Source organism: Neovison vison, chromosome 11 (assembly GCF_020171115.1).
Source record: "Neovison vison isolate M4711 chromosome 11, ASM_NN_V1, whole genome shotgun sequence".
In the NCBI taxonomy this organism is placed as follows: Eukaryota; Metazoa; Chordata; class Mammalia; order Carnivora; family Mustelidae; genus Neogale; species Neogale vison.
Window position 1 is genome coordinate 10687251 of NC_058101.1, and position 24964 is coordinate 10712214.

Consider the following 24964-nt stretch of genomic DNA (forward strand, 5'->3'; position numbering starts at 1 on the left):
CTGGTGATCATAAATCATATTGCCTCTTTAAAACTCATTTCTGGATCACATACATATATAAATTGTGTGTGTGTGTTTATGTGTGTGTGTATTCAAGCAAAGCATACCTAAAGGCATTGATATGGATAGAAAAGGAGAAATGACAGACAGAATAGTTGTTCTTCAGAATTACACACATATATATGCACACACACATTTATCCTACTTTCTTCTCTAGAGGTGCCAAACATAGCAACTTAACATTTTAATTAAGGTGTGTGACTGATACACACGAGGGGACCATTGTCCTGGAGTACAGAACATGTGTAAGAACTGAAATTGTAAACATTTCCATCTGCAAACACTGAAGCACCACAGTGTACTAGAAATTATCACTGGTCTTAGAACCACTCAGTCTTCTGGTCAAATCTTTGTTTTAATAATTTACGGCTATGTGACCGAGAGCAAGAAAGGTTATTTACCTTCTAAAGCTTTCGTTTCTCTCATCTATAAAATGAACATAATTATATATGGCAGTTTGTGTTAATGATCATAATATGTGTAAAACACCTGGTCTCTAGTAGGTGCCCTGTAAATGGTAGCTAAATTGTAACCATTATTGTTCCTTTATGTCTTCTATAATAGTCATACCAGAAGTCAATCACAATTTCCATTTGTTTTCCATAAATCTTATACTGACATCTTATAACTATATACCAATTACTAGAGTCACACCAGAATTTGCCCAAAGACAGGGCTTAAAATTTCATTAATTTGAAAGCTTTCTTTGATTAGTTACAAAAGGAATTAAGTTAGAAATAATCTCTTTTTAAGTCAGTGGAAGTATTTTATTAATTTTTAATTGCAAATTAACTTATGGTTTTAATTAATTATATATATTTTAAATTTTTAGACTTTAAGTTAAATTATTTGAAGTCTGGAAGGAACTATTTTCCTCTGTATTTTAATCAAGTTCTTTTAGGCACTTGGCTGGCTGGCTCAAAGACTGAAAAAAAAGAGCCACAGTTTGGAAAAAATCAGGGAGAACTTTAACAGTAAGGAAAGAAGTCAAGAGAGCCACAAAACATGAAAACAAGAGAGAAATAGGGTCAAGTGAGAGTTGTCCAGGAAAGATACAAAACATCATCTTTGAAAGGGTGTTGTGGGCACTCATGACATAATACCTGCAGAAGTGTTCAGGTCTCCTGAGAGATGGGCACTCTCTCAGTACAAGGTATTATGGTTTCTGTCTTTATAACCGAGAGATTGATATTCTTTGGTAAGACTCCATATCCAGTGTAGAAGCAACACAATTAGAAGCCTGAAATAGCTCTTCTCCCTTGTTCTCCAACACAAAAGTCTCCCTCCAGTGTGTGACCTTCCATGCAAAACAGCTCATTTTTAAAGCTTGGTTCCAGTCTCTTAAAGGTCCTTGGTTACAAGCCATGGGAAAGGATATCATGTGACAGAAGCACAGTCCTTTCTAAGTGACAGGGGAAATGTCCTGTTACAATCACTCTTAGTGAGGAGAACACAACACTGTTTGGTAGTCAGAAGAATTCTTAATTGTACTAGAAACAGAGAGAGGATACCAAGCTCTCACATTGCGACTGCCCTCACTTTCCCCTGTGAAAATACCTCAAGGTGACAATGAATGGATATAGTAGTTAAATTCCTAAGAAGGTTTAAAAAGCATGTTGTAGGGGTAAATGTTCACTTGAGTTAAAAAGGAAAAAAAAAAAGCTGACTAGAGCAAGAAAAGTGTTTCTTTCTGTCCATCCACAATCACTGATTTGTGAAGTTGTATTCAAGCTCAGATGGTGGAAAGGGCAGGAGACATCATGTCATGAATGTTATAATTAGTGTATACAATATGCAAATGACCTGAAATATTAAGACACTTACCATATCAGTAGAAGAAACAGTTGGCAAATCCTCTGGGGCCAATGTAGTGTCATTAGATATTGAGATATTAACTGTAAGAAAAAGACAATTTTTACCATAAAAACAATATAAAAATGACCTTAATTTTGCAAAGCTAAGCTAGGCATTAACATGTCTTCAACAATAAAATAAATTCCAATGAATTTTTCTTTATTGTAACTGTAGTTACCTTTCACTTAAATAAAAATTACCAAAGATACGGGCACATCTCTTGTATTTAAATTTGATAAGAAACAATGGCAAATATTTTTAAAAAATTTTATTACAATTTGCTTCAGACAGAAAAAGGAAAACACTTCACCATTACTAAAAGGCACTCAATATATTTTGCCTGTGAAATAAATGGATATTAGTAAGTGAGTAATTTGATCACTGGCTTCATGTAGTCAAATCTCACAAAGTGGCATTTCACTAACTAATTTGGGATTTTTGGAACTTTGGATTGCATATGAGAAAGCGTATCTTTGCAAAATGTGGTAAAACAAAAAATCTTTCAAATACATAATCAATCATATAAATATAATGGGAATAAATATTTATCTAATTTTTAAAAAAATATTTTTATATAATTTGGCATGATTTATAGATTTATTAAGAGTTTACTTTTGGAGGAATCTAATTAATTTATTAAACCAACTCTCCTCTTGGAAACATTTCATTTTTTAAAATCTATGAGTCTAAAATTAAAACAGTATTTAAAAAGAGTTCCATAATTAAAGTGTTATTTATCAGATAAAGCTTTTTCCTACTACATGAAGTTTTATGTGTTATAAAATAATCGGTTACTCAGAGTATAGCTGTAATTTGTGGAGATACTGTAAAATGACACTTAAGTTTTTGTCTCTGAGTGTCATATTTAACATCCAATTTGCTAATTGTTATTTGGTCCCCTTCTGTCTGCCCCCTCCAGCCTCCAAGCCCCCAGACTATCCTTTTAGCTTGCCATGTTTTAGGTCCTACCCACATAAACTCTTAAGAAGAAACAAACAGATTTATTTGACTGTTGAAATTTAAAATATAAGATCCATGAGAAAAGAACAGAAAGGGCAGGTCTTGTTCACACTTTTCCCCAGAATCTGCCCAGTCTGGCATGCAACCAACAGGAACTCAAAAATATTTGCTTACTATTTAACCTTGAAAAAAGGAAAATTCTGCCGTTTGCAAAAATATGGATGAGGGCATTATGCTAACTGAAATAAGCCAGACAAAGACAAATACCATATGGTGTCACTTATAGGTAGAATCTAGAAAATATAATAAAATAAAAAATAAGTACAACTCATAGAAATAGAGAGTAAAATGGTGGTTGCCAGGGAGGGGGGGGGGATAGGAAAAAGTTAGTAAAGGGGTACAAAATTTCAGTTATAAGAGAACAAGATCTGAGGATCTAATGTATAACATGGTAACTACAGCTGGTGATACTGTATTACAGAACTGAAATTTGCTGAGCGTAGGCCTTAAGTGTTCATAAAATAAAACTGCATAAAATAAAATAGAATAAAATGTGTGGTAATGGATATATGAATTAAGTTGGTGGAAATCCTTTCCTAATGTATACATATATGAAATCATCATTTTGTACACTTTAAATACATAACAATTTTGTCAATTTTACTTCAATAAAGCTGAAAAAATACTTGTTTACTGTCAATAAACAAGGCTAGAATAGGGATCAACCATTTAATGAATTGAAACAAAGGAGAGCAGATAAAGGCAAAAGAAGTGAAAAAAGGAAAACAAATAAAAGGGAGAAAACATTTAGTTGAGTCCTAGTTTTTCTCAATTTTGGAATCCATTCTGATCTCTGAAGGTTCTGGAATTGTTAAACTTTTCGTCTAAAGCTCGCTGCTGCTAGGGCACCCCCTACTTCCTTAGTAAAACTGTTTTCTTATTCCATTTCATTGCAGGTCATGGAAAAAAATCAAAATAGGCTAAAGGATGCTTGGCCCAAACAATAAAGCCAAACGTGAATCCATTTCCAGAAGTTAGAAGATGTTAGTAGCTTTTCATTAACAAAACCTAGATTTTTATTATGATTTTGCTTAAAAAAGTCTAAAGTACATTTCATTATTCCATTTGCTCACTTAAAAGCACCTGAAAGCATGTAACAGATATATTTTTATACCCACTTTATGTTGACTAGACTCTGAGGCAAGATATGCCATGTTTCTTGCCCAGGATTGCAGAGTCAACAAGAAATAGAATCGGTACCAAAATCTCGTTTGGCATTTTTTCTTTTCCTACCCAGCATTTGATTTTTGCAGCCACAGAATTCAAGGTGGGATAATACTCTCCAATGTTAGGGGATGTAAATCTCAACTTTGAGCTGAAATGTCTTCTGGTCTAAGCTTTTGAAAGAAAACAGCGTATATAAAATCACAGGCACTATTTAGATGGGGTCTGGGAAGCTGTTCTTCCTGAGCAAGATTCTTTAATGCAATTTTATGAGCTTCCTATCACAAGAGAGTGAAGGTCTTTTTGCAACATACTTCTCTGCATAGAAACAAGGAGTAGGAGTGAAAGAGAAAGATATCCAAGCCTCCTTTTTTGTGTGAAATGAATGACAGATAATAAAGCCACAAGTGAACTAAAATAGGATTCCAATCTGAACTTTCAGTAACTACTTTCAAGTTCTAGATACACATCAATTCTGCTCATCTAAATTCCTTTTATCTTTCCAGTTTTCCTCTGAGACAAGCTATTAAAGCATACTGGCTCTAAAAATCCCAAAGACTATATCAAAAGGACCATAAAAAGTATATGCCTTTCCTACTTATTTTAGTATGTAGCTGCTTCAAGAGAACTTCAAAGTAAATATATAAACAAGCACTTCCATAAATCCATATTGGCAGAATATAGTAGAGTCCATAAGTAAGATTAAAAGTAAATGTTTTTAAGCTCACCTAAGAGGAAATGATCAATTCCAATTGGGAGTTTGGTCTATGAGAGCCACTGGTCACCATTTGGATCTATGTATTTTGGCAACCAAGTGCAGAATGATCTATGTGTATAGAATTTGTAATACCCTTAATTAGGATTCTGAAAAGGTCAAATAAAAAAGCATAAACACACTGCACTCTGTCTTCACTGTTTGCTCAGCACCATGGCTTATGAAGCAAGGAAAGTCTTTGCCATAGGAATCTGGCTAATGTAGAATTAGCCAATTGACCCTGGTATAGTCTGTGTCCCATGCTTGGTTTCAAGGAGTTTTCACAGGTTGCTCATTTTATGTTCCTTGGATTTTCACTTCTTGATCCTCCTTCCTATGTATCAAATTCTAGCTGATTTCTGGAATAGGAGATTGAACACTATTGTAATGGACATTTAAAAATGTGCCTGGGAGTGTTCCTGTCTTAAGCTAGATATTTTTATTCCTTCTATTTTAATGAAAGATCTACAGAAAGAACAGGTTACAGGAGCTATGAGCAGGAGAAAAAGATGACGTCCATATGTCAACGTAAGTATACCTCCTGCACAGGGACTACCAATGGCACCTTTAAGGTTGTCCTTCTTTATCCTCTAGTACCCGGTACCAGGAACTACCCCAGGACTCCTCTGCTTTACACATTAGCAGGAACTATAACATCAGGAATATATACAAAAAGTTCCAAGGTCAACTAGGAACAGCAACAAATGGCCATTGAGGCCAATCTGTCTGCTTTGACGTACCACCGCATCACAAGTTAGAGAAAGGACTGCTAAGAAAACAGGGCTGGAATTCTGTCTGTCTCCACCACCTTCTGGGGCACAGTGCCACCTCACCGCAACTGACCACGGGTCCTTCCCTTGTGAAATTGGATTTATAACAATCTGCCTCATAAGGTTACTGCACAGGATGAAATAAGACAATGTAGGCAAAATTGTTAGCGGGTTCTCCAGGACCAAGTGGACCTAAAATAGATGCTAGCCGGGGTTACTGCTAGCTTTATGACCTGGAGGAAGCAAAACTTCACCCCTAGAAGAAGGGCTGCTACCACACAAGCTTTATGTGATGATTAAATACATATATATTACAATATTACAATATAATGTATTGAAATAGAGTTTATTCAACTCCCTTAGTAAAATATCTGGCACTTGGATGGTGCTTAATAAATCTTAGCCAAATCTCAATCTACACCCTCAGCATAGCTTCTTAGGGTTACAATAATGCAGAATTGGTTTACCTGCTCTGAATCACAAAAAATTTAAGAGTATTCTCCATGATAATGAAACTTTAATGTTTTATTCCATTCTACTTGAGCAAATTTGAGGAAACAGAGTAACTGGAAAATAGATAAGAATAAAACTGAAGAAGCTTCTTGCCTGTGGGGTCACATCAGACTTATTTAAGGGTCCTGGATAATTTCAGCACATGAGCGCCTCTTAATAAAATCAAATATTTATGCTTTAAATGTCGAGATCAATAAAAGGCCAAAGTGGCTTTTGGAGGGATGACAAGGTGAATGAAGAAAACTGTGGGAGAAACAGCTCTTAGGGAAATTACCTGCCACTACCTCAGACTTGAGCCTTAAAACAAATAAAATAAAGAAAAAAATTTTTTTCACTTTCTCTTGTTATTATCCCTTTCATCTTCCTAAGTATTTTTACCAAGCCTCATGCTTGAGGTTTTCACTGTACCTAGGTAAGTTCAAGTTAGGACATTCTCCAACCCGGGGACACTTTTCCACGTGTTCTCTTATGATACTGCCTTGAAAGTCAAAAAGCTCAGCTACTGTCAGATATTAAGGGGGATATATTTAACCACTGTTTTCACAAAGCAAACAAACAAACAAAAATACACACACACTTCTCTTCCATACCCATTCATCATTACATTTCAGATATGTATAGAAATTACTACAGCGTATATTTTCCAAATCTGTGTTTCTATACAGACCCACAGCTAGAGAATTAATACAGGTCTGGTGATTACCCAAATTCATTGCTTCTGATTCCTGCAAGTGTTATACAGAAATTGCTAAAATATTAGGCTAGGAGAGAAAAAGGAAACTAAAATGATGGATGTTTCAAATTTCTATGGTTTTCTCAAAAGGCCATATAGCCATGAATGAGAAAACTGTCAGCTGGTAAAATCTCCTTGCGAATGCAAAGCCCGTTCCTTGGTACCTCCTGCCTAACCATTACTTTGTGATTTAAACCTACTTTATAATCCAAAGAGGGAATGATACATAATAAAAATAAAATTTCTTAGAATATGATGCAGGTCATGGAAGATAAATTAGGATTATCTTTTGTTTCCTAATTTTATCTTTTATTTCCTAATTTTCTTTTAATGGACTTTCTAATTATGAAACGCATATTGACTATAACATAGGACCACAGGAGATACAATCCAGCAGTTCTTTTTAATGGCTGTAACATATTGGTGCATAGCATTTATTAAGATAATAGAAAAATTATATAGAAAGAAATGATAATGAAATTCTACGCTAGTGACAACCATTTTAGAGCATCTGGAAGCCTCCTCATGCTGGGAATAAAACAAAGGCACAGACATGGAAGCCGTGGCTACTTTCAATCTCTTGACTTGGTCTTACAGTTTTACACCAGGGGAAAAGCCATCTTTTACTTAGCGATACTATAGACAACAATGTTTCAGTGCCTGAAAAAGGATTTATTCCTCTTAATCATTCATCCATTATGAAGCATGTTCTCTCTGGAACAGTCAACAAGGAATCAATAAAATATATCCCTTCTGTTAACAATAAAGTATAGTATCTATTCTCTCAGCGTGATTTTCTTGCTTTTCTAATTTATTTATCATTTTTAGCAAGGCTTCTTTCCCCTCCAGATACAAAACCACATTTGGTTAGAAAGTTTATTTTGACCCTTTGTAAAATATTAATATGCCCTTGAGAGTACAGTCACTGCAACCTTGACACATTAGGCAAATGAAAACAGGTACCAAAGTAGAAATGGATTTCTGAAAGTGTAGGTCAAATGAAAATCTGAGCTTGTTCATTCAAAAAGTAATTAACACACTTTTAAAGACAACACATTTTATAAAAATCTGTGTGTATATGTGTGTCTGTGTGGTATTTGTGTAGTGTGTGTGTGGGTATGTATGTGTGTGGTGGAGTATATAGGGGTGTGTGTGTGTGTGTGTGTGTGTGTGTGTGGTGTATAGGTCTGTGTGTGTGCAGGGCAGTTTGGTCTGTGTGTGGTGTGATGTGTGTGGTGTGGTATATAAATGTGTGTGGTGTGGTGTGGTGTGTGCATGTGTATGTCTGGTGTATAGGTGTGTGCAGTATGGTACAGGGGTATGCATGTGCGTGTGTGTATGGTATATAGGTATGTGTGTATATAGGTGAATGTGGTGTGTGTGGTGTGTGCTTGTGGTGCAGGATGGTGTACAGATGTTGTGACGTGGTATGTGGTGTATAGGTGTGTGTATAGTATGAGGTATAGGTATGTGTGTGGTGTACAGGTATGTGTGGCACGGTGTGTGTATACAGTATGGTGCATAGGTGTATGTGTAGGTGAGTGAGGTGCACACATACAGTGTAGTGTATAGGTAGGTAAGGACATGTGTGGTGGGTGCATGTGTGTGGGATACATGTGCAGTGTACCTCATCCCAAGCTCAATTCTTAAAAAGAAATGAAACGGACCCCGATAAATTTTTGCTGAGAGCAGAAGGGGAAGGATGAAAGAGCAGGAGGAGGAGAGGGGAAAAAGGAAAGAGGAGAGCTCATGACTTCTTCCCTATTTACAAAATTCTATCATTTATGTTTTTGAGTGAATTAGACCAATTCCCCTTAAGAGAACTGAACATTTCACCAATAGGACCTTTATGGCCTCCTTCTGCGTGACTGCATACAGTGTCCAACCCTCGTGCACACTTGGGATCCAGTGGAGTAATCTTAAGTGATCTAATTAGAACATACTGAACTCCTTAACACTTTTTTTCTTTAAATATGGCTCCAATGTTTCATATTTATCTACAATAGCAACATTAGTTGTTAATTTGAGGGGAACTGGCTTCCAAGAAAAACCTAGTTAGTATCTTCCTCTAGGAAAATTGGAGGGAAAAATTATATTTTGAACCCCTTTATTTTTTTTTCTTTTTTTCTTTTTTCTTTTTTTTTTTCATTCCACACAAATTTATTACCTTCTTTTTTTTTTTTTGGTTTTTTTTTTTTTTTTTGGTTTCCATTGAGAAAGAATACAACTAAAAGATAAAACTGGCAGGGGCCTCTTTTGTGAAACAATGAGAAATGAGAAAAAAAAAAACAAATTTTGTACTTGGTGTCTATGAGGTATCAAACAATGTGCATATACTCTTTCATTCAATCCATCTAGTAGTAACTTCTAAGAGTAGGTACAACTACTAACCCAGCTCACAGGTTATAAAACAAGAAATCAGTCAATTAGCCCAGCCCAGGGTCACGCTGCTAATTAGAGTTGAATACATGCTCACTTTCCTTTATTCCGAAGCACATACTGTTCACACTTTATCACACTAAGAGTTTCCCAAACCAGGATGTTGGGGATGAACTGTAAACTGTGAACTGTCCTTCATTTGGATACTTTTTAGTTTACTATTGACTTCTGAAACGGATCGTCTTCCTCATACGCCTCATACGCCTCTGCTATGTAAGCACCGGGCTCAGTGGTGGAGATACGGCCTCTATTACCTCAATTAACAGCCACTCTATTTCTAAGAAAAGGAAATTTTAGCTCAAAAACCATGCATCCACCCTGACCGATATGCCAAATCTCATGACTAATTTTCCTTGCAACTGAGCTTTCTCACTTCTCAGTAAATGGGAACTTAAGGAAGTAGATGACTTTGGCCCCGGAGCAACAGATGGGGCAAAACGAAAGGGGAAAAAGATGCAGGAAGAAACTGAAACTCGGGAAGTGGTAAAGATTAACGGAAGCAAGTGACATCAAGAAAGATAAGGGGAAAAAAAAAAAGAAAGAACGATAAGGAAGGAAAAGAGGAGGGAGAGTGGTCTCCACAAAGCACAAGGAATTCATAATACTATTGTGGCCACCAACAGAGTTTTCTTAGTGATGAAGCAACCCCTACTTCCCTCCCTCTAAAATCACTTCTCAGTTTGCAGGCTCATGACTTCATCTGTGTAGTTGCTGGCTCACTGTTACACACTGTCCCAGTGCTGGAAAACAAGTCATCCGCCAGTTCAAATATTATTGACTCATTGACTGAATTCTTTTACTAGGAGTGCATGTTGCGATGAAAGACCGGGCTCTTGTTGTTTTAAGAATACTCAGTCGAGCTGTACATGCAACCGTATTATTCTCTAACTATCATTTCTCAGTTTGTTATCATGAAGGTATGAAATTTATGGTGGTATATAGTTTTCTATCAAAAAGTATTAAGGTTATGAGGGAAATGCAGTCACTAATACAAGGGGGTTTTGAGAATTGTCGTGAAAATGCAGATATCCACCTGCCTCCTCTCAAACCAGAAACAGGCTTTATTTCCGTGGATTAAATTAATCTCTGACACTCATGAGCATATCCTTCAGAAGCTCCTTTCATCTGGACAACTCTAAAAATATGGGCTGCAATCAAGGGTCTTGTTGCAGAACAAGCCAACTGCCCAGCAATATTCGCTTAGAAGGGAGGATGATGAAGCGGGCTTTGTTGGTTCCGTCATTCATACTTACTAACGTACATTTTAATAAATTATACCAGCAGTAACAATGGCAGTTAATGCTTAGTAACTTATTACATATCAGAAACTGTCCTGAGTACTTTGAAATACCTCATGTTTTCCTATTCGATATAATAATTCTGTAAGGGAAGGACTATTATTAATCCCGTTTTACGGATAAGGAAGGCGAGGCAGAGTTCCTGTGTGAAAAGGAACTTGCCCAAAGTCACACTAAGGGTATTATTAGCTAAGCTAGGACTCAAATACAAGATTTTCTGATTTCAAAGCCCAGCTACACTACTTTCCTGGCACCACTCAGAGGTAGCAGAATTGTCAGAGAACTTCCAAGACAACTCCTAGCTCTTTAGGACAGACTTCCCATCCGAGCTAAAGAAAACAGGTGAAAGGAAAAGCCGTCTATCTCCACTTCAACTAGTACTTCACTACGCATGTTTCAAGCCTCAAAATGAGTTTTCAAGAAAACACGATCCTTCTTGGAAGGAAAATTACATGTGAAATCTTCATATGTTTTTCACAGTTAAAACACATTCAAATATGTCTTCCTTGGCTTTATTTGACCCTCTCTGTCCGCATCCAATCGAAACAACGAGGACCAGTTTCCATTAGCCTCAGGTAGGTAGATCTTTTTTGTGGCAGGGATGTTGACAAAGTCCTCATCTGGCTTTATGACTACCTCACACCTCAAAACAATTGAGAAAGTACCTTTTTTCCTTTAGAAAAAGTTATTGTATAACTCCTCAGACTTGCCTATGAAGTCAGATTCCTGACTTCTCCATAAATAAGTATTTACATACAGACAAGCACATAAAGATAGACAGAAATAGTGAAGAGGAAAGTTCAAAATCCCACAGTTCAATATGGCTGTGAGTCAATATTTTGGAATATGCAGAGTCTGGACTTCCGCTCAAAGTCCACAATGGAGGGTAACCCCCTCTTTCTTTTAGGACACGTTCTACGTGGTCGTGTAATGCTTATGTCTGTGTTTCAAGCCTATTCCACAGATCCTAATGATAGTATCTATCACGCATTGAGTACTTACTCTTTTCAAAGCAGATTTTATGCTATGAAATATTCAGAATCAGTATATATTTTAATAATAATAAACTTTTGGACCTATATGTCATTCATGTTCTCTGAATCTTTAAATTTCTACCTTGTACGAGTCTCTGCTTTGCTTTTAAGCATGCCCTTTATTTTAATGTGTGTTGACTGTCCTTAAATAAGACCAAAGAACCCATGGGTGCAAAGCCCAACAATGCCCCATCTTTTCATCAGGGTTACTGACTGACCCAGTTTTACAGAGATACTGTTCTCTTGTCTCTCACCACTCAAGAAGCATACAGGTCTTCTAAGATTTCTCTGCCGAAGTGTCAGAGAAGAACACAGACACAAAACCAAAATATCTGAGAGCAATCTGACACAGCCAAGCCATAAGTATTAAAATGCTTCGTAGTATCTCGCTTAGTTTTTAAACTCATAATCATTTTGTTTGCATTCTAGTCTATAATACATCCACGTTTGTTTCACTGTAAACATTAAGAGGTTCTTCCTCAGAATCTCTAAGTAAAAGTGCACGGGGCATATTCATGCCCTACATCTGCGCTCAGATTCACAAAGCCTCTAGCACTCCATTGTACTCCTGATGCTACAAAGTGTCAGTTCGGAAGCATGGAGTGTTATGTCCATTTTTATTTTAAGGGACAATGACCCGCAGCTAATTGCATGACCTGGGATAAATAACTCTATTTCCATTTAATTGTCTGACACAAATGTCTACCCCTCATTCTCCCAGAGCAAATATAAAACGACTTTTCCTGAAGTGAATCATTTCTCCCAAATGCCTTCTATATTATAAAATGATGATAAATTAGTCAAAAAAAATTTTTTCAGAGAGCAAATTGAGCACTTCTTTGGGAAAAAAAATCCTGATGCTGCCTCAGGTTTGGCAAGATAGATATTAAAGTGCTAAGATGTACAGAATCATATTCTTCACCCAGAACTTTTTGCTTTTATGTCTTTCCTAACCCTAGAATATAAATCTTCCGGGACAGCATAACATTCCTTCTTTTGTTTCTCTCATTTCTTCTTTTTCCTTTCTTATTTACATTGTTTGGCACAAATGAACTATAAGGCTCTACTTTGCCACTAGGTGACTCCAGTCTGAATTTCTTTTTTAGTTTCATGCTTCAAATTATATAAAGTGAACGAGGATCTTGTTTCTTCTGTAAGCTTAAAATAATTTAGGGTTTACTTTAAGAAGAGATTTCTATAGTAATAAGGAAACAGCAAAATATGGGATAGAAGTTCAGAGGACTCGTCTGATTTGGACCTTAGATCTGATAATATTTGTACTTGGTTCCCTCAACTTTCAGATAAGATTAAGAATAATATACACTGTACGGTGACTAACATAATAAAAAAATGTGCATTAAACTTCTTTGCAAATACTGCAGTTTGAGTTAATTTCAAAGTACTGGGCTAATTACATTCAGATTCCAGACCTCCTAATTTCACCTTCCGATTGAATCATGGGGCTAAGGCACTTTGGGTAATGAGACTTCAAATTCAGCAGGATGGTTTCTCAGAGAAAACATCATGTTGAAAGCTCGCGTGCATGGAGCCCACACCTTCCTCCAAACACAGGGGAAGTACAAGCACCAAGCATGATGTCCTTACCTGGGTCAGGAGGCATACAGGCACAGGAAAACTGAGTATTGTAGCCCACTTTGAAGTTGGAGTTGATGGGGTAGTAGTCCGCTAGCTTGATCATCTTCTTGAAAGCATCGTAGATAAAAATGAAGCTAATCAGAGAAGAGAAGCCCTCTTCGGTGAAGCGAGTGAAGTACTGAACCAAGAAGCTGGCATCTGTGGCTACCAAAATGAGACACAAGAACGCTGACCACAGGCCAATCCAAAGGCGAAACTCCAGGTAGTCAAAATTATGGTCCCTGGAAAGAAAGAAAGAAAGAAAGGTAATCAGACTAATCCTCCGTGGAACACAAAGAATAATATAAAACTACCCAATAACTGCAGAATGATTGCTAAAAACACAAGATCACTTGTAGCCACTAGATATGAAGCTCAGTCTTGATTTCATCCAGAAAATATTAAGGTTAAAGAGGTGGTCTAGTGATATCATACTGCTACCATAAAGAAATAATCCCAGAGGTTTAAGAATGGCATATCAAAAGCAGTCCCAGCATTTATATGTAAATAACAACTTTCTCCTTCAAAAATTCTTGTCCCTGCCTTTATGGAGTTAATAAAAGAAACAATTTGAAAGTGTCATATTGGTAGCCAGTACACACTCAATAAATGTTTGTGAGCTTTACTGGTTAACGAAGACACGAAGCTAAATATGGTCTCGGTCCCCACATCATTGCCATCATTGAGGGAGACAAACTGATGAACATAGTCGCACCATACAATAGTACATGACACCCCATGTATCATGTACTATTTCACAGACGTTCCACGGAGTGTCTCAGAGGAATAACTAATTCTGGCGGGAGGAGGACTACTGGAGATGCAGAAAAATCTCGAGGAACTGAAGGGTAAATAGGATAAATGCACTGTACTCAGACCAAGAAAGGCTGTCTTGCTGTGTTAGAGCCAGATCCACTGCTTCTCATGAACTTTGCCCACAGACGTGAGCAAGAGTTGTGTGTAAAGCATCTTGCTAAAGTTGTGTGTAAAGCATCTTGTGACCATCTTCTTTTTCATCTGTTCCTCTCCCACAGCAGTCTTAGAATAGGCTGTCTGCATCAGAGGATGCCTTTTATTTATTTTTTTTTTTTGAAGGCCTTTCCATTTCTTATAAGTAAATTAGTTCACATCTAGGAAAAGATGGGTCAAGTGTTGACATTCTACCATTTCATATTGATTCTTCTAAAATTATGTGAAGATTACTTTATAATATTTCTTTCTCATCATTTGTGATAAAAAAGCAAAGAGTAGTAGTCATATTTATTCTACAAGAAAAAGAAATAAATCAAGGAGCATACATGTTTGACACTCGACAGACTTGTTTTAAACAATGAGTTTCTGATGGTGACATTTTTTAATACTTTCCTAAAGGCATGGTATCAATGCCTTCACCACCACCAACCCAGTCTGGGCCACCAAGAGTTGTTGCTTGATTAACGTCCTTACTGATATCCATGTTTGCCCTGCTCAAAGCCATTTTCCACATCACAGCCAAAATGATCTTTTTAAATGTAAATGAGATCTCCCCACCTCCATTTAAAACCTTTTGGTGGCTTCACACTGCTCTTAAAATAAAATGTGGCTTCTCTAAACTAACACAATACTTGGCATACAGGTTTCCAGTGAGAACTTGCTGGACAAATTAAGGCATGCCTATGGTTTAGGACTTGAGACAGTTACTGACATGACCTATAAGCTATTACAGGGAGCCAGGAGATCCTGAGTGAAAATTTTATAGAATATTAGAATTAAAAAGTCCTTAGATACTGAAATGGTTAATTTTATGTGTCAAGTTGGCTGGATCATGCAGTACCCAGATACTTGGTCAAACACTATTCTTGGTGTCTCTGTAAGGGTGGTTTTGATGAAATTAACATTTAATTTGGTAGACTTTGAGTAAAGTAGATAGCTTTTCATAATGTGGATGAAACTCATCCAACTGAGTTCTTCAACCAAATACAAAAAACTACCTGCCAACCTCAAGCAAGAAATTTTCTCCCGCAGATTGCCTTTGGGCTTTCTCCAGAACATGCCTCTTTCTGGTTCTATAGCAGACACCCTTTGAACTTGAACTGGAACATCAACTCTCCTGGGTCTCCAGCCTGCTGGCCCACCCTGCAGATTTTGGACCTGCTGGTCTCCATGATTGTGTGAGCCAATTCCTTAACAATAAATCTCTTTATCATATTGGTACTGTTACTCTGGAGAATATTAATACAGATGTCAATTAGTCAAATACGTCACATTTTATAGATAAGGACACCACCAAGGCCAATGGAAGTTAAGCCATTTATCCAATATTAAGGTTTTAATGGCAGAGCTGAGCCAGAAACCAAATTTCTGCCTTCCTGGATGACTCCTTTAAAAAATTACACCATCATTCCCTTACCTGATGCATATTTAGGGTGGACCTTAAGATCACTGCCCTTTGTATCCCTCTTTTCACCAAAGCACATAAATTGGAAATACTACCAAAGCAACAGACTATTAACACTTGGGTAGAGCGTTATCTCCCACGGGTTTTCTGGGATCTTTCTGAAGACATCTTTTGCATTCCCTTTCCATCTCAAAACCCACTGCTTAATCCTATGCATGTCTTTGTGAGATGAACAGACTATAGAAAAGCTAAATTCTAGGAATTTGAGATAATTTACATTATCACACAATGAATCAAGTCTCAATCAGAGCTAAGAAACAGTTTCATCACTTCTGAGCCAATAATCTTTTTTCATAAAATAAAAATTTAAACAATTACCTAGTTTTGCTACCCTGAAAAGATGACAGGACAATCTTAATTTATTTTAAGAATGCTAATGGTTGTTTAGAGAATGTATGTTTACAGGACAGGATCAGAAACAAATCCAATAACTAGTTAATGGTTAGGAACACTCGGTTTGAGTACAAAGGGGAAAAAATGCATGTATACACTTAAATCTTAGGATCTAAACGATATACCAAAATAGCTGCTCTACAATACTTAAATACTCCCAGAGTAGCTCCATAAGAATAACCCAAATAAAATCACTAAAACCCATGGCACTTCATTATAAAAGTGATACGCTTATAGCAGCAAGAAGAAAGAGGAGTAAGACATGAGAAACTTTTTAGAACAAGTTGATCAACAGGAATGACTACAATAAAATGGCAATATTACATCCAATAAGCTTATCAGTCCCTTTAGTGCCAAGTTTAAATAGCATTTATGTTATAAAAAGTAACAGGAAATGATAGTACAAACAAAAGGAACTATTGTGACTAAATGGGTTTACATCCTTATGATACCACAGTGTTCTTAGATATTTTGAGTTATAGTTTCTAAGGAGCATAAAACCAAGGTACGAATTGAGGAACTCATCTGAAGCATGCTACAGAAATTAATGTTTAGTCTCTGACAAATATAAACTCCCTAAACTACATGAATAAATCAAGTAATATAATAGAAGAAAATAATCATTTGAAGTCCTCTAAGTAAAACGTTCAAAGACCGGAAGGAAAAAATTATTGAATGACCAAATGACAATTACACAAGTTAAACTCCAACTTTAATTATGAGGCTTGTACATAGCTTAGAACACAGGGTAAAATTTCTTTCAGATTCCTCACTCAAGAAAAAGAAAATGTATCTAATTTTCCATTAGTGGTTTGTAAGGTGTAAAAACAGTGCAAAAGAGGCTCCAGAATTAGGAAAACAAGACTCAACTGGCATTTGGAAAGCTTGTAAGCTCGTGCCTTCATTTTGTTATTAATTTTAAAAGGTGGACGCACATCTCTCATATTCCTTTATGATTCTCCAGTTTACAGGGCAGACATTAAAACTTGTATCCCATATCAGGAGGAAACCAGCGAATCATGTGGAATTTGCATTCAAGTCCACTGAAGTTACAAAACAAGGATTTACCTACTTCTCAAAAAATGGTAAAATATGTTGGGAAAAATCTGGGTAAGACAGACCTACCAGTTTCTTTTCCAAAGGATTTCTCAGATCCCTTAGTAAGCTAAAGTGTAAGGTGAATTACTGAGAGGGAGATAAAACATACAGCATATTCTGGATTTACTGGGATTACAGAAGCTTTTTGTCCAAGGAACACTTACAATGGGACTAGAAATTGAGGAAATACACTTTGAGAAATAGTGATCTACACAAATAATCTGTATCTAGACACAATATTTGCACTGTTGCTGTAATATTGAGGCAAATGATACAGCATTGTGAATAAAATAATAAGGTTTGCCAAATAAGCACCACATGCTACTCAGTGATGAATTAAAAGCATCGTTTCTCAAATGTTTCTTGTTGCTTTACAACTGTTTTCAAATAAATCACTTGGAACTATGTTTACATTACCAATTATGATGAAACAGAAGGGAAAGTGAGAAAGGAACTTGCTTAGTGAAAGGAAATAATCTCTATCCTACAATTATCTAAAGTAAACTGGGATACAAACATTTTCTGTGTATTAAGGCTCTGATCACATTGCATCCAATAAATCTTTCTGCAAAGGTTGCACATGTTTGTTCCTGTTTATAGTACATGCTTGTTTCATCTTCCTACAAAAGCTTTCTTGTCTCACACAATGTTTTCTCAAACATATAAAAACGGTCTGACTTTCTATAAACTGACACAAACAGAATTCTTTCCAATGTCCTGAGAATGATGACGGAGGAGGGATCTGCCGTGGTGAGCCAAGAAAATTCACATTATTTAAAATTTAGAACTTTAAATTTTCTTAAGACCCTTGCTGATGTCCTCAACCCAGCTTTCAAAACACAAATTTCAAATCCTCATTCCCTCCTCTGTCTTGGTATTGTTTTTGATAGCTCAGAGTTTCAAAGATGACTGTATTAGCACTTAAGTCCATGAGGTATCGTGTAAGTAATAAAATTTCCAATAACAAAATCTTAAAAATGTGTAACAACAGAAGAATACAGAAATCCCAACAAGTCATATGAAATGCTGCAATCTACCTAAAGGATTGAGATCTGCTGGGAAAAGCAATTCTCTCTGTGAGGTATCAAGTCCATTAGAAAGAGGCCAGAATACCCCATTTGATTTTGAATCTATTTGTGTGCTAATGTGGTCACTCGGATAATTCTCTTAACCTGATTTTCTCCTTCTTAAATTGATCCATCAATTTCAAAAAGAAAATATGATAGCACAATTGTTAAGTCCAATAAGAGTGTCTAGTGACTCTACAAGAGGCAGAAAGTGAAGCAGGAGTTCAAATCCCAGCCCTGCCTACAGCAGATGATGGAGCCTTCAGCAATGCACTTACCTCTCCCTGCCTGTTCCCTCATCTATAAAACAGGGTATGGTCCGTCCCTCAGTACTGCTGCAGGACTCCAATGAGGGAGTACATCTAACATACTTCGGGTAATACTTGGTGCCTTGGTACATGATCAGAGCTCAAGAAATGTTATTACTCAGCTGACTCTTGAAACACATCTTTAGTTAAGCACACTGAGATGAAGGTTAGGAACAGTGGATCACTGGAGCAGCTAGTTTCTTTCATTAGTGAGTCACGGAACCTTGAACAAGACATTGCATTTCTCTAGTGTGAGTCAGGATCACGGCAGGAAACAGAAGGCACTCTCCAACGGGTTTGCGAAGAAAACGTAATAAATGGGCTATTTACAGAGCTCTCAGTAACCGAGAATGGCAAGGTCCTCAGGGACTAGCAACATTGGGGAGTCATTTTTACCTCCTGGCTTGGAAAGGCCAGGAAAGGACTGGAGTCACCCGACGCTGGAGAGGCCTAGAACCAGGTCTGAGGAGGCACCTTACAGGGGTGTACTCAGGGGACAAGCCCCTGCCAGACAGCAGGGTTAACCAGGGACAGGGAAGTGCAGGGAGGTAGATGCATACCCTGACTTCTCCCCCTCCCTGTCCTATGGATGCACTACCAAGCCCAAGATGAAGCCAGCAGGAAAAGGAGCCTCAGTGCAGCAGTCCACACTGGGGTCAGCCCCAGAGGCACAAAGCAAGACCAGAAGAGCAGAGAATGATGATGAGGGCAAACGGAAAGGACATAACATGGACCTCAGCTGGACCGAATGTAAAATGAGTGTTGGCATACCCCGTCTTCAAAGGCCTTCCAACCTCCACATCTTAAAATTCCCACATTCTAATTGGGATTAGGGAATTAAAATTCCCACATTCTAATTATGATTCTATGCTCAATCTAGACGATGAATGCTCTACAGTTAAACAGTCCTAATTTATCATTAGATATGCATATACATACTTGCTGAAATTAAATAGAAGCCTCTCGAAAACTAGAACAGGCCCCGTGCTGCTCAAAATCGTGAGGGGCTGACCGGCGAACAGGCAAAAGATGGCTCCAGAGACAGCCGTGCCCAGGAAGCTCTCCAACACGCCCTAATGGAAAGAAAATAAAGCTGTTAAAAGAAACGTCTTTTTTCTTCCCATGCGTGATGTCGCTAGGGAAATTAAGCACGTGAACACGCTATTACAAGGGCCATAGCAAACGGAGTAAATAGACATGAAGAAATAGATTCTTCCCAGTATGAACATCCCCACTTATTTCACCATACGATTTAGTCACCCCTCCCTACTCCCAGGGCCGCTGACCTGCTCCAAAGAACTGCGGTGACTATACTGACTGGTGACTGACCACAGAGAGCAAAAGGGGATTCTGACCCACTCTAAAACTGCTACCTGAAGCTTCTGCATGGAAAAGCACACTGTGTAACACCACCACGTGGGCAGAAGCGATTCAGTACTTCTGGGGATGTTTTCCTTTCTGTGGTTACCTTCAGTCTTTGTTTCAGCCTGATTTTACCTTGCACATAGCGGGTATTGATAAGTAGTTACATTTTTTAAAAGATTTTATTTATTTATTTGACAGAGAGAAAGAGAGAGATCACAAGTAGGCAGAGAGGCAGGCTGAGGGAGAGAGGGAAGGAGCTTCCTCACTGAGCAGGGAGCCTGATGCGGGGCTCAATCCCTGGACCCTGGGATCATGACCTGAGCCGAAGGCAGAGGCTCAATCCACTGAGCCACCCAGGTGCCCCAGGTAGTTACATTGTATACCCAAAAGCTATTTTTTCTAAAGGAAAGATTTGAGAGGGGAGCAACGGGGTGGGGGGGAGTTAGTTGCCTTGATCTGGTAATCTCTAAGACAGCAACTCAAAAAAAAAATTATATATATATATATACACACACACACACACACACATATATATATATCCTATTCCTTGTCCAATGTAAACTTATAGAAGAGCTTTAATTTATTTTAGAGGAAATACATGGGTAGGGACACGAATAACTAAATCTTTGTGGTCACACCTCCCTGTAGTTATCCCTCTGGAAACTCAACCCATTGTTTTACTTTAGCCAAACAAGAACAAGAAAAACCAAAAGACAACTGACAGAATGGGAGAAGATATTTGCAAACGACATATCAGATAAAGGACTAGTGTCCCAAATCTATAAAGAACTTAACAAACTCAACACCCAAAGAACAAATAATCCAATCAAGAAATGGGCAGAGGACATGAACAGACACTTCTGCAAAGAAGACATCCAGATGGCCAACAGACACATGAAAAAGTGCTCCATATCACTCGGCATCAGGGAAATACAAATCAAAACCTCAATGAGATATCACCTCACACCAGTCAGAATGGCTAAAATCAACAAGTCAGGAAATGACAGATGCTGGCGAGGATGCGGAGAAAGGGGAACCCTCCTACACTGTTGGTGGGAATGCAAGCTGGTGCAACCACTCTGGAAAACAGCATGGAGGTTCCTCAAAATGTTGAAAATAGAACTGCCCTATGACCCAGCAATTGCACTACTGGGAATTTACCCTAAAGATACAAACGTAGTGATCCAAAGGGGCACGTGCACCCGAATGTTTATAGCAGCAATGTCCACAATAGCCAAACTATGGAAAGAACCTAGATGTCCATCAACAGATGAATGGATCAAGAAGATATGGTATATATACACAATGGAATACTATGCAGCCATCAAAAGAAACGAAATCTTGCCATTTGCGACAACATGGATGGAACTAGAGCGTATCATGCTTAGCGAAATAAGTCAAGCGGAGAAAGACAACTATCATATGATCTCCCTGATATGAGGGAGTGGTGATGCAACATGGGGGCTTAAGTGGGTAGGAGAAGAATCCATGAAACAAGATGGGATAGGGAGGGAGACAAACCATAAGTGACTCTTAATCTCACGAAACAAACTGTGGGTTGCTGGGGGGAGGGGGGTTGGGAGAAGGGGGGTAGGTTTATGGACATTGGGGAGGGTATGTGCTTTTGGGTAAATTGGAAGGGGAGATGAACCATGAGAGACTATGGACTCTGAAAAACAGTCTGAGGGGTTTGAAGTGGCAGGGGGGTGGGAGGTTGGGGGTACCAGGTGGTGGGTATTGTGGAGGGCACGGCTTGCATGGAGCACTGGGTGTGGTGAAAAAATAATGAATACTGTTTTTCTGAAAATAAATAAATTGGAAAAAAAAAAAAAAGAACAAGGAAACATGAACCATGAAGCATCATTGAATTAAAAGATTATCCTAACTTACTTAATCATGTCATTCGGGACCAATGCCTCAGATGACAGCAAACTAGCTCAAATCCTCTACTTTTCATCAGTTCAAATTTTAGTTAGAAAGGCACATGTTTATTTGTGAGAGGATCCTTTCCTAAATTTGAAATAGTATTCTATGAAGGGATGATTTTTTAAATATAAAAAGATGACAGAGTCCCTTTATTCATACATAAGGGTATACATTTAAACCATAAAACTTGTAAGATAGACATTTTTCAAATGAGTAAATATTCTATAGCTTTAAAAGACACAAAAAATATATATATACATATATATGTATATATATATACACTATATATATATGTATATACACTACATATATATATGTAGTGGGAGGTTAATTTATGTAATAGAGCCAAATTATATGATCTCTATAACTACATGTATATGCTAAAACAAAGTGGTGCCAGGAATATCTTCCTCTCCAACTGAACAATAAGTTACCTTTCATAGATATATGATTTACATTTACATAAAACAAGCCATCTCTTAATCTAAACCTCCCTCTGTTTGGAGCAGAATGGATTTCTGGGTAATCTGAGACACCACTCAGTTATGCCCTGCCCCCGCCCCACCAAAGAGTTAACCTGTCAGTCTACATTCACTCTCCACAGCCCTGAAAGTTCTCCAGCAACTTGTACTCACTTACTATAAAATATAATGAAATGATTACACAGGAATTGTTTTTTTAAAATCAAGTTAGAGTTATGGAATACATAAGTCATGGAAATAAAAGGCACAACATAGGAAGTATACTCAATGATACCGTAAGAGCATCGCATTTTGACCAATGGTAGCTACAAATTGTGGTGAACACAGCATAACATATAAAGAAGTTGAATCACTGTGTTCTCTCTACACCTGAAACTAATGTAACATTGTATGTCGGCCAAATTCAAATTTTAAAAATGTTTAAGTAAAAAAAGTTTAAATATCAAACTGAAAAAAAAAATCCACTTACAGAACTTAAATACACTAAGTGCTAGACCCACTTAGAAGCCATCCTAAGAGAGGCTTATTATGATGATTACTCAAAATATTTTTTTCCCACTGCTCCAGAGCCAGCAATATCCTCCTTAAAATGGCACTGGCAATGGCACACCCTCCTCTTGGAAGGGTAGAGTTCAATTCAGAAAACAGGTAAGAATCCTTTAGAACAGCACTAGATCATAATAATGGGGTTGGGGTGCAGAAAGGACCAAAAGAAAAAGTTTGACAAATAAGACTGGCTTCTCACACTATGAACACCCACATTCTTCAGGACCATTTCTGTCTAAGAAGTCTAGGCTGAAAGCCTGGCGGGGGACACCCAGTTTCCATGGATGTGAGCTCCACGGCATGACTGAAGAATGCGTCTCATTACTTTACAGCCATGCCATACATAATCAGGGGATCCACCTTGTTCTTCTTCAGAAGGACAGAATGAAGAATAACAAGCAAGGCTGGCAGAACCAGGTCTCATTTATGCAGAGAAGAGTCTCCCTTGTGCCCAACAAATAGTTCTGATCGCTTACCCGTGAAGACATTGAGATTCAGAAGAGTTAAGTGGTATGAACAAATCCATACTCAGTGTGGCACAACAAATGTATGGAGTATGGGTACCTACCCAACCACGACCCCACCCACATTAAGGCTAGAAAGTGTATCCACAGCAAGGCTAGAAGGTGTGCCCTCCGCTGGGATTTTCAAGGACATGCAGCATTTCACCTTTTGTGCATTCACACTGAGGGTTTTTTTTTTTTAATGTCTTTTAATGTTTCTTTCTCCTAACTTACTTCAGCATGCATAACATGAAAGGGTAGGAGTGGAATGTTCCATGTGGCAGGACAAACCATATTCTGGGCATAGAGGACAGGCAAAGTTACTGCATCATTCTTTATCAAGCATGGAAAAGTACCTATTTCCCATGGCTACTTCAGGATCAAAATAACAGTACAGCCTGGGTGTAAGAAAGAACATGAAGGAAGAAAGAAGAAAGGTGAGATTCAGAATTCTCTACTTGAAAAAAAAAAAAGAATTCTCTACTTGATTTGACATTGCTATTAATCTCTCTGAGGGCAAGCACAGGGTCTCCAGGGGCCTTCCTATTTTTCTTCCTCCTATGAAGCTTTGCACTATCCTCCCATGTGCTCTGTAAGCATGAAGGAAATCTCAAAGGAATTGAAGAAGAAATACGCAAATCACACCCTAGGTTCCACTTAATCGAAGGTCAACAGAGCCGTTGTTGCTCACTCAGTAAAGATAACAATGAATTTCTTCCCAAAAAATGGCTTTGATTTATGGAAACCATGTGACTGTTAAAAGGCAGATTATTTTTATTTCAGTACTTGATCCTTTGGTAAGTGCTACAGTTTCCATTCTGTTGCTGACAATTTTGAAACAGAGACAGGTGATTTATTATATACACTGCACTGGAAACTTGCTTAAACTTAGAGTTACTTGCAGCATTTCTGAGAAAAGAACTATTTTCACCACGTTTTGATATGTTACTCTTGATAATACAGAAAATTTAAAAATAATCTCAGGCACTGAATAATTCCAGCTCAACTCACCAGAATTTGAAGCAATTTAGAAGGTGAACTATCAGAAACCCCTTTTCTGATTTATTATATTCAGGGTTCATGAAGATAAAAAAAGGAAAATAATATGTGGGTGTGGGTATTTTTAATTGCTGCAACTCATAGAGACACTTTTAACCCTGATTTCTCCCTGCCTCTACTATTTTTCATTCAGTTCACAAGACTGCGTGTGGCTGAGCTCTGAGGTGTGGTGGAATCAGGCAGCACAAAGCGTCCCAGCTCCATTTTGCTTAGGCTTTCATCTCCTTCCATTTCTGATCAAGAATCCCCCACCGCTGAGGAGCAGAATGAGCAAAGCACCAGCAGTCAGGAAATCTAGAGTCTAGACTTTGTTCTGTCACCAAAGAGCTGGCGATCTTGGAATGTCACTTAAAGTTTGTCGATTGTAGTTTCTTCGAAACATGGGGTTGATGCAGTTTAACAAGGGACTCTGGAGTCAAAAAACATCTTAGAGTGAGACTAGGCTCTACCATTTACTCAATCAATGACTTTAAGATTTACTCAATCAATGACTTTAATGATTTTAA

The 24964-nt window shown here is 37.7% G+C and overlaps 1 protein-coding gene across 3 annotated transcripts in view; it reads right to left on the reverse strand.

Annotated features, from left to right (window-relative positions):
• Positions 1–24964, reverse strand: part of SLC4A4 (solute carrier family 4 member 4) — a 350693-nt gene that overhangs the window by 70919 nt on the left and 254810 nt on the right. For all 3 annotated transcript variants that reach the window (XM_044225660.1, XM_044225658.1, XM_044225659.1), the window contains 3 exons: positions 19517–19650; positions 13245–13516; positions 1885–1955 (listed from right to left, as the gene is read on the reverse strand). In XM_044225660.1, the coding sequence (XP_044081595.1) occupies positions 1885–1955; positions 13245–13516; positions 19517–19650 (477 nt within the window). The remainder of the gene's footprint in view (positions 1–1884; positions 1956–13244; positions 13517–19516; positions 19651–24964) is intronic.